We start from the raw sequence: 10813 nt of genomic DNA on the forward strand, positions 1-10813 counted from the left end.
ACATCACCCAGTCTATGGTATTCATCATAGTAGCCCCTAGTGGACCAAGATGGCGGACAGCCGAGACTGATTCATAGCCCTTGTGATAATCTCCCATTTCACAAGCACCAAACATGAGGTTCACTTCCAAGGCCCTCAGTAAATCCGGAATGATGAAAAGGGCAGCAAATAGTCCTGTCTCCCCAGGGCTTTCCTCATGTTCCTGCTAATGTAGATTTCTCTAAGAAGCCAGAAATACCATTGATAGAAGTCCCCAGCCTCAAAACAAAAGATCTAAAATGCAAATAAAATCTAAGACCAACCAAGAGAACTAATATAATATGAAGAGGTTTGATCCAAGACTGGAGGGCTGGTACTAGATTCTCTGTTGAGTTCTGTTGGATCATTTTAGCCCAGACCACTAGACTAGAAGTTCCACAAGAGCAGAAACTTAATTTTAGTAACCATCGTATTCCCAGTGCCTGGTACAGAGTGGACACTCACAGAACAGTTATTGGATGTGGAATGGATGGACCTGTGTCATGAAGTGGGGGAGGTGCAAAGAAAGGGTTTTATGAAGCTTGTATTTGGTGAAGTTAAACACAAGAAGATAATTTATGAGTGTGCAGGAGATAAGCTTGATGTGCTACTGGAGTAAAGAGAAAGAACATAGAAAGGCAAGAACTCCTTGATTATGTTGGAGCTCAGAACACAATACCCCAAGCCCTAAGTATGGTACACGAAGCTAAAGGAGCAATGTCAAGCTTCCTTTTTGATCTCACCATCACCACTCTGTTTGTCTCTTACACCTTCCCTCCCACAGGCAGGGAGAAGCTTCCTCCGAGTCTTCTTTCCCAGAAGGCATACAATTGTTATGAAATTTCATTAGCCAGGAAAGATGAACCACTGACTAAGGAAGAGACTAAAAGCTTCTATTCTCAGGAAACCCTACCTACGCAAGCTTTTTGTTTTGCTTTGTTTTTGCTGTAGTGGGGATTAAACCCAGGGTTCATTCATGTCAGGAAGGCTCTCTGCCACTGAGCTACAGCCTCAGCTCTTAAGTAGGCTTTTCTTCTGAGGGCAGCTCCTAGGAGATGATCCATGTCATAAGCCCGAAGCCTACCTTCTCCTCTCACTCCTTACCACCTTTCAGGATACCCCAATCCTCCCTATCCAAGCCTCCATTCTGCTCTGTAGCTCAAGAAGTTATTTAAGCCTCAATAGCCACAAGCATCTGACCGCTGGGGAGAGTCTCACACTTTCTGAATGATCCCATGCTGTGATTATTTCCTCTTGTGAATTACTAGCTTTATGGATCTTTCCTCTTACTTAACCTGTCTATTGTCGGTTCATTGCAGCTCACCTTTGGAAAGCCTTTCCTTTGCTCCTACAGCAGCAAGAAGGAAGTTCTGCTTCTGCTGTACTGGGGAGGAAGCAAGCAGAGAAAACTGGGTTGTTCTAGGGATGATGCCCAAGGCCTGCCCCATTGTCTTTATCCCCATGCAAAGCTCCGTGGAAACTGTTGGCAGAGGTACTTTTGTCTTGATGGTCCAGACACCTAACTCCTTAGAAGGGACAATAGCAGGTTTCATTGCAATACTTTATTCACATGTATGGTATCAAACTAGGCGTGTCTGATCCAAGGCTTTCTGCAGTCTCATTTACAGAACCTGAGATAAATTGTTCAGTTTAAGGTGTGTTTACCCATTTTAGCCAATTTGCTAGTTTGTGTTTAAAAAGGTGTACAGGAAAACATAAACAACCACAAAGTAAATTTGCTATTTTTGGTGTCCCACCTCTGACAGTGTCCCCAATATCATCTATCCTTACTACATTCTATCCATAAAAATGAAATTATTGCAAATCAGAGCAGGAACCTCCCGGGTACATCACGGAAATAACAAAACAACAAAACACAGAACAGCTCACAGTCACAAAAACACGTAATTGTTACCAGTTCTAACCTTGCACAAGAAGAAATTGTTCTTCATGATTCCTTGCTGCTCAGAGGCTCCCCAGTTAAAATACTGTAGAATAACAAATTATCAAGTATACGAGTCTGTTCATCTTTGCCATCAAGTGTTCCACGGTAAATTGCATACTCTATCAAAGAAAGACAAACCTAGCAGATAGGTGGTGACTCAGAAAACACATTGAAATACTTGACTTGCTTGTTTGTTCCTACTCAGAGCTGCATGGGGGAGCTGAACATTCAATCACCACAAGCCATTCTCACACCACTAGCTAGACTTGGCTTCTCTCCGATTCTTTCAATATTTACATTCTGCAGTTACAGCTTCGGTGAAACTTTGGTTCTTCACCAGAAAATCTCCTAAACTGGAAGAAGAAAAAAGATTTAAAAAACCTATTCTACCCTGAGAGGACCAACTTGGGAGAATTCCTCCTGTCAACCATAGAGGTTCTGCATGAAAAACAAGGATGGTGCTAGCCAAATATGGCGAGCCAGCTCAGGGATGGATGCAGGGCATGGTCTGGGTCAGTCTCACTTTGGCTAGCTACCCACCGTGTGATCTTGGGTATGCTATGTAACCTCACTGCACCCCTCGATTTCCTCCTAGGTTAAATATTGAGTATGTTAGTATTCATTACATAAAATGTGAGGATTGCATGAGTTAAAATCTGCCTATAGAGTGTTTAAAATAACTCCTGGGACAGCCTTAATGAGTCTCAATAAATGTTAAATGATTTTTGTTATGGTTTCTCTTGTCAAACTGCATAAATAATTGAGTCAGTTAGGTGAGCTTAGAGAACTAAATACCCTGGTGTCAACTAAAGGTATTTATGAGAGACAATGTTTATAAATTTGAAAACTATATTTCATTGGTCAGAATGAGCAAGGAAGTACTAGTGTCTGACTTTGCCTTGGCCAGCCTTTTTTGGATAGGATTGTTTCTGGCTGAGAAGAGTTCTAGCAAATAGTATGTTTTCAGTATCCACTTAATTCACATCTTTGAAGTTCTTCTAAATTTTTTTCCTAAGGTAATGGAGCAATTAGGTAGGTTAATTTTTTTCACTGTTAGATCTTCATTTCTCCACATACTTTTTGAGCTGTTTTTTGATTATTGACATCTAAGGTGCAAGATAGGTACCCAGTGCCAAAAGCAATGCTTCTGGATTTGACAATTTCTGGTCCAAGTCCACTCTGAATATGCGTTTGATACTTGGGGAAAAACAATTCAAGCACCCTTAGGAATTTATGTGCACAGTTAGGAAATGGAGGCTTCCCACTGGATCCCAGACTTCTGTTCAAAGGCAGGAAAACTCTTACATCCATGTGGATACATTACAGAATTACACACAGAATGTAAAAGTGAATTTTTACATACTGAAAGGTTACTTTTCTCATTCTTTTGTTGATGAAAAACATTTAGCAGCCTATGTTTTTAAGTGCTTGATTTACTAAAACTAGACTAAAAATAAACGTCTTAAGTTTTAAAGTTCAGTTTACAAATCTTGTTTTCTTTACAAATCACTTTAGAGAGGATGGAGCAAGATAATATTAAACAATAATCAACTCTCAATTGTCTGATAAAGGCTTTCTCATGAAGACTTAAAATTTAGTCATACAGAAAAATAAAATCCTGTAATTTGCAGCAAAATGGATGAAACTGAAGGATATTGAGTGAAATAAGCCAGACTCAGAAGGACAATGAGAAAAACCTGTACATAGCATACAGGGGCTAGAAGGTGGATAAAGGGAGGATGGATTTGATCTGTACATACTCTATGCATGTGTCAAAACATCACATTGAATCCCATCTCTATGTACAATTAATATACATTAAGTTCTTTAAAAGCTGGTAGGAAAGATGTGGCATTTGAAACAAAATGATTCTTAATGGTAAACAGTAGCTCAAAGGGAAACTAGTTAAGAGGTGAACTGTAGTTAGAGTGTCTTATAGTCTTCCAAGTTACAGTAACAGATATAGCTGAAAAGGGATATGTGAAAATAAATGTTCCATATGCTAAAAAGTGCTACATTTCCTAAGTCGAAGATATTAAACTTATACAACTGATGAATATCTCAAAATTCTCTGAAATGTTTTAATAATGTTAACCAAGCCCATAGGATTTAAATTTTAAATCTGTTTATATCACTATTTAATTATGCATTTTAAATCAGAATCACAAAATTAATCGGCTGAAACACCTAATATGCCAAATTCTCCTAAACAGAAGTTTACATAGTTTGTTTCTAAACTTAAAAGTACAAATACTGTATGTAGGTTTAACTTAGTTTATAATCTCAACAGTTGATTTTAGATCTCCCTGAAATTAAGGACACTCAGACACAGAATAGATATTTGTATAATATAGTGGTGCTCTGTTCACAAACTGGATTCTTTTCACTATTCTGGTCACAAACCGAGTTAGATGAGAACTGGATCAACTGTTTTAAATCCCCCATAGAACTTTCAGAACCACGTAAGATTGGCTTTCATTCCTGAACACAAGTCAGTACTGAGATAAGAGATCACCTAAACAGACACTAACAAAAAACCATCCTATTTTCCATCTTATCACCTAAGGGCCCATTTCTTTTTCTTAAAATGACTTGCTTCTCCAGAAGTGATCTTCCTCCCATTTATCTAGAAAAATACTATGTTTGTTTTAATACTGTAATTTTTAAGACCCACATTCTAACCCCTATTGTTAATTCTTATTGAAGATAAAGGTTGCTGGCTCCTGTTAGAAGATTGAAGAAATGTGCATGGGAAGATGCCCCCTGCTTCCTCCTTGGCAGGGTTCAGAAAGTGTCATTAGATAACTTAAGTACATGCTTCCCTTTCAATCAAATTGGTAGTGAATGGAAACCTATGGGTGTTGCATGGGGCTTTTGAGGGTGGTAATGTAAGCTTATGATATGAACTGCAAATATTTTTTCTATTCCCTCCATGTATCATCTGATCATTCCTAATTTAACATCACTGGGAATGCAGGAAAAATATACCCATCTATTTTGGAGGAAGAATGGGCTTTGAAGAGAGGGGCTTTGAACTCACCTCCTCCAAATGCAAATGCAGTAAAGCTGAGGACCATACTATTTTAGATTTGCATGAAACTGTGCAAGTGGTTATTACCTCGGAACATAACACTGGGTCTAGCAGTCCTATCCCTTACTTTTCTACTGTAAATTTTTACTTTATTGTAATAGTAGCTGAATATGCATCCCAGGGAACTATGCAAAAAAAAAATTGTGGTGCACACTGGTGAGCTGACAGGTGAACAGCTGATGTGAAAATGTTGATATCTATTCTAAGTGCACAATATATATTAAGAATTTAATACTTTATTTTATCGATATTTTATGTTCCTGTTAAGTACACACTGTATAATATAAGAACCTCCTGACAAAAAAGCAAGACTGCTGAGATGTTAAGTATGCTGTCTTAGTTACTTTTATCATTGCTGAGACAAAACAGCTGACACCCAAAGTTAAAGGAGGAAAGGTTTATTTAGCTCACAGTTTGTAGAGGTTTCAGTCCATATTGGCTGGCTCCAAGACAGGGTGGCATGGTAGAGGGGCAACAGTTCATTGCAGTAGAAGACTGTAAAAACAACAACAGCAAAAGGGGAGGACTAAACCTCTTTCCTCCTTTATATTGTATGCAGGCTATCTGCCCTAGGGGAGGTATACCACTCACACCTAAAATCCCAGCCCTAGATAATGAACCAATCACAAATTCTAGATTCAGCCATCTCTGAAAAGCCCACCCCCTATGATGCATGAGGTTTTAGGGGAACATGCAGACACAAACCATTATATATGTCCTACAAAAGGCCAGGAAAGCAGAACACATCTGCTTTCAGTGTAAGACATGTATGTATATGGAATGTACTATTGTCATATGTGTAGACTGCCTTAGGTGTGATAATTGAAATAAAGATTTTTTTTTGTATAGTGCTATTGGTATTTTCATTGTAGTTTATATAAGAATTTATTTGTGTTGTTCTTTTTTTAGACTTTGTACACCAAAAATCAGTTGATATTGAAAATTCTGATGCTTTCTTATAAACCCTCAATAAATACTAAAAATTCAATACTTTATTTGAATGATGCCTTTCTCCTGTTAAGTACTCATTGTTTAATATAATAAAACTCATAGAATTAAAATTAATAATTCATCAATAGAAATATTTCTAAGGAATAGATGTGGGTTTTGTACACCCTTCCTTATGTTCCTTTAACACAAAATTGCCATGATGCCCCAAGGGGAAGAAGACGAAGTCCTGGACACCAAGAAGCTCCCCTAAGCAGTGCAGTTAAGTGTTTAATGCCCAGTTGTAGGGGCTATGGGTGTAGCTCAGTGACAGAGCACTTGCCTAGCATGAGAGAGGTTCTGGGTTTAATCCCTAACACTACAAAAAAGGTCTCTTTTTTGATGAAAGGGAAGCACTTAAAAAATTGTGGCTTCTAGTGCTCTTTGGAAGTGTGAGTCCTAGGCCAAGGCTGCTCTTCATGTATAAAACACTATCTCTATTCCCACCATTCAGAGATAGCCATCTACAACGAACATTTTGGAACATATACTTTTCTACATCTCTCTCTCTCTCTCTCTCTCTCTCTCTATATATATATATATATATATATTTATATGAAAAACAATTAGTTAAATATCTATATGAAATACAATTAGTCCTGAAATATCTATATGAAATGCACCTAGTTCTTAAATATCTATATGAAACATAATTAGTTCTTAAATATCTATATGAAACAATTAGTTCTTAAATATATATGAAATACAATTAGTTCTTAAATATATATATGAAATACAATTAGCTCTTAAATATCTATATGAAATACAATTAGTTCTTAAAATGTATATCTGAAACACAAGTAATTCATATATATATAGAGAGAGAGAGAGAGAGGAGGGTGTGTGTGAGTGTGCAGACACCTTAAAGAATGAGATTTTACTTTTAATACTGTTTTAATCTTGCAAATTTACTTACTAGCATATTATGGACTTCTTTCAACACAATATATTCAAGAGTGATCAATATATTCAATAGTGTTTTGTATTGAACCTCCTAAAAACAATTTTTTCTTAAAATAGGAACAAATTTTCAAAGGTACACAATGGTGGATACAGTGAAAAGTGAGTATTTTTCCAGAAATAGAAAGGAGAGTTCTAATACAAAAAAAAAAAATTAAAAGAAAAAAGAGAAAGGTGAGTTCTACTTCTTGGGCAACCATTATTATTGATTTCTTGTGTATTTGTCATTATTAAGTTATATATTTATATAGATATATTCTTTTTATTTCCCTTTTTCTTCTTTTTGTGCTGGGAATAGAATTTAGGGTCTTATAGGTACTACATACAAGTTCTACCATGGAACTACACCCTTAGCCCTAGGTGTATTCTTTTTAAAAATGCTAACACTGTATACATTTATGCATTTTGCTTTCCCATCCATATATCTAGGTTACACTTCTATATTTGTATTGATAACTGATCTCATTTCATTCTAGCATATGAATGCATCACAGTTGGTCTAACTGGCCTCTTATGGCTAGACATTTAACAGTCATTTGCTGTTAGAAACAATTCTGCCTCTATACAGGTGCATTTTTGCACATGTTCAGAAACACACTTAAGATGCATTTCTAGAAGCAAAATTGCTAGGTTGAAGTATTCTAAATTCCAATAGCTATTGCCAAACTGCTTTTTATCATGTTCATGGCAATTTAATCTCATCAATGATAAATATATGAAACTATTTGCTTTGACATCCTCTTAATAAAAGTGTGTTCCTCACACTTTTAATCTATGCCCAACTCTTAGTTCACAGTGGGATATTAGCACAGTATTAATTATTATGAAATAGGTAGAGGATCTTATGTTTTAACTAATTGTATTTCCTGTTCTGAGAGCTGTTTCTAACATTTACCTCTATTTTTTTTACTGGGTTTCTTATTCTTTTTCTGCTTGATTAATATCTGATAGGATAGTTACTCCTAAATGTTTTTTATTTGCATTTTTGAATTAGCTTGCCTACTTCTGTTTCAGTCTGTTTTTTCTTGCTGTAGTAAAATACATGAGGCCAAGCATTTTATTAAAATAAAGGTTTGTTTGGCTGACAATTTTGAAGGCTGAAAGTCCAAGATCCAGTGATCCTATCTGTTCAACCCTGGTGAGAACCTTCTGGTTGCATCACAACATGGTAGAAAAGCAGGAAAGGACACAGATTTTGTACACTAATCCTTCTTCAAGGTTGTGCCCCACTGTAATGGCAAACAAAAACATGGTGTAACAGAAAATACCTCCTCTGCTCCCAGCTAGTATACTTTAATTTCTTAGTTGCCCAGGTAAAAATTCCTGTTTCAGATCTGGTTGCTCCTGTCTCTTAGAAATGGCTGGTGACTGTGATGCACATTGTAGAAACCAATCCCCAATGGACAAGCCATTCTGCTTCTGTACCTCCTGCTTGCTTATCTCATATAAGCTGTAGACCAGAGATCAGAGCCTGGTATTTTGAGAGTGATTCTGACCAGTGCCCATCAACATGTTTTAATCCCTGTCTTAGTTACTTTCACATCACTGGGATACAATACCAGACACCCACAATTTAAAGCAGGAAAGGTTTATTTTGGTTCACAGTTTGTAGAGGTTTCAGCCCACAGTTGGCTGGCTCCAAACAGGGTGGCGTGGCAGAGGGGCATGGAAGATGAGCCTTGCTCATGGCAAGGCTGCAAAACGGAGAGATCAAGGGAAGTGTGAGGCTGGTATATTCTTCCAGGCTACAGCTCCAGCAACCTGCATCCTCCAACCAGACTTCATCTTCCTAATCACCTTTCACTATGAACTCACCAGTAGACTAATCCCCTGATAAGTATCACACCCGCATGATCCAACCATTTCTCCAAACCCCACCTATGAGCCTTTGGGGGCGGTACATTTAGATATAAGCCCTAACAACCACCTTCTACTATGCCTTAAAATTTTAAAGGTCCAACTACTTCTCAGCATCACCCCGCTAGGAGCCAAACTTGGAGCATACAAACCCATGTGAGACAAACCACACTCTTGCCATACATGATACAGCTTGGTACTTCCCCACTGCAAGTGTACCCCCTCCCTGTCACCTGAGCTACCATGTAGGCAACTGATGTATACATGGCCAGCTCAACTACCAGTCAACTGCCTTCTAGTCGGTCCATATCCAGGAGGAACACAGTAACTGAGGCAAGAAAGCAAAGCCATAACCTAAAAGGAAAGAGACATTTTATCTCCAGCTGATCTCCCGGCAACTTAGAGCAGGCATTCCACCCAGTACCAAGAGGTGACTAGGCTGCCACCCGACCCATGTGGTTCTTGCCTTTCTTATTACCTTGTTCAGAGATTCATCAGCAACCCCACCCTCCAACTCTCTTACATCATGCCTCAAGGACACACGCTCGTCTTCATAAAATGTGTGAGGATTTCTATCTCTCGTAGATAAAGATGGCCCTAGAGGGGGAAAGACTGGTTTCACTCCATTGTGCTCCATTTAATTTACAATATTGAGTAATAACCATAGCTCAAGATGTTTGGAGTGTTTGGTGGACAATTTGATCTACTTTCCCAGCATGCTCTGCCCTTCATTCCTCTCTTCCTCCTTCCTTTTTCTGCGTCAGTAGCCTGGAAAGACCGCCATGAGTGGTGAAATTTCAGACTAGACACACTATCATCAAGCAGGTGCAGTCTCTTGAAGCATAAACAGCATTGGAGCAGGTCAGCCAACACACGCTCCGTTAATAGCCAGGCAATAGCTCACACTTGTTAAAATATAAAAGCTATTCTTATAAAGCATCCCAATGAGGCAATCTCAAAAAAAAAATGGTGGTCCATGTGGTTTATGTGATACACGCTAAATTATTATATATCTTAGAAAAGTTTTCTTCTTCTGAAACATTTCTTGAGAAATTAAACTTTCTCAGTGTCGTTAGCTCACCGAGTCATTCAGTGACCATAAGTGACTCTGGCCATAAAATAAAACCGTAATGAAATGCTGGGAGACAGTTGTTTTCCTTATGTGGTTTAGCATCCTCAAGAGACCTAATAAATATTCAACGAGTGATTAGACGGTCCATCCCCACGTGCGTCCTTTGCACAGCCACGCCAGCTACTCTTTCACAAGTAGTTTTACTTGGTAATTTACAAATGTTCTGGCTGTTCTTTGCACCTGCCAGCCTTGGAGTAATTAGCTTAGGATGCAAAACGATTTCTAAATTAAGGTTCTGGACTTGTAAGATCAAGAAAGCCTGCAGCCCTGATAGGCAACGAATAAGGAGATGAAGAGCGGGCATAAGCCCTGTAACCCCCCTACCTGGCGATAGCTCCTGAGTACCCACGAGATATCTGTACACTACGCAGGTGAACCCTAGGTTCACAGCGGGAGATAGATAAGAAGGCCAATACTCAATTATTTAAAATCTTTCCCTTTCTCCTGTCTACATACGGCGTGAAGGTTCAGGGGTTGGGCATTTTAGGACACAAGATTACAGGGACACTGTAGCCAGGTAAAACCTCAAACTAGCACAGACGAAAACGTGGGCATCGTACCCGCAGGTCCCGCGGTCCTGGAAGCTCCGGCAGGGAGCCGCCGCGGCTCCCGGGACAAGCAGGTCGGGGCAGAATTCCGATCCCGGCAAGCAGAGGGGAACGGGAAAAAGAAGGGCAGGAGAGAGTCGGAGTGGGAGGAGAAAGCGAGGGAGAGAGGAGGCCGGAGCGGAAGAAGAGAACTGGGGGAGGAGAACCGCGACGAGGAAGGGGAGGAACAGGGAGGGAGAGAAAGAGGCAGCGGAGGAGTCGGGACCCGCCCCTCC

At 39.0% G+C, this 10813-nt stretch overlaps 1 protein-coding gene across 1 annotated transcript in view; it reads right to left on the reverse strand.

Moving 5' to 3' along the window:
- Positions 1-8601: 8601 nt before the first annotated feature.
- The window catches only part of LOC102025908, a 4055-nt gene continuing 1843 nt past the window's right edge, over positions 8602-10813 (reverse strand). Inside the window, exons 3-5 of the mRNA XM_005402291.2 lie at positions 10551-10729; positions 9337-9455; positions 8602-9212 (exon numbers count right to left, since the gene is read on the reverse strand). Coding sequence (XP_005402348.1) covers positions 9132-9212; positions 9337-9455; positions 10551-10729 — 379 coding nt within the window. The 3' untranslated portion in view covers positions 8602-9131. The remainder of the gene's footprint in view (positions 9213-9336; positions 9456-10550; positions 10730-10813) is intronic.

The sequence above is a fragment of the Chinchilla lanigera genome, unplaced genomic scaffold (genome assembly GCF_000276665.1).
Source record: "Chinchilla lanigera isolate Chin_1 unplaced genomic scaffold, ChiLan1.0 scaffold00077, whole genome shotgun sequence".
Lineage (NCBI taxonomy): Eukaryota > Metazoa > Chordata > Mammalia > Rodentia > Chinchillidae > Chinchilla > Chinchilla lanigera.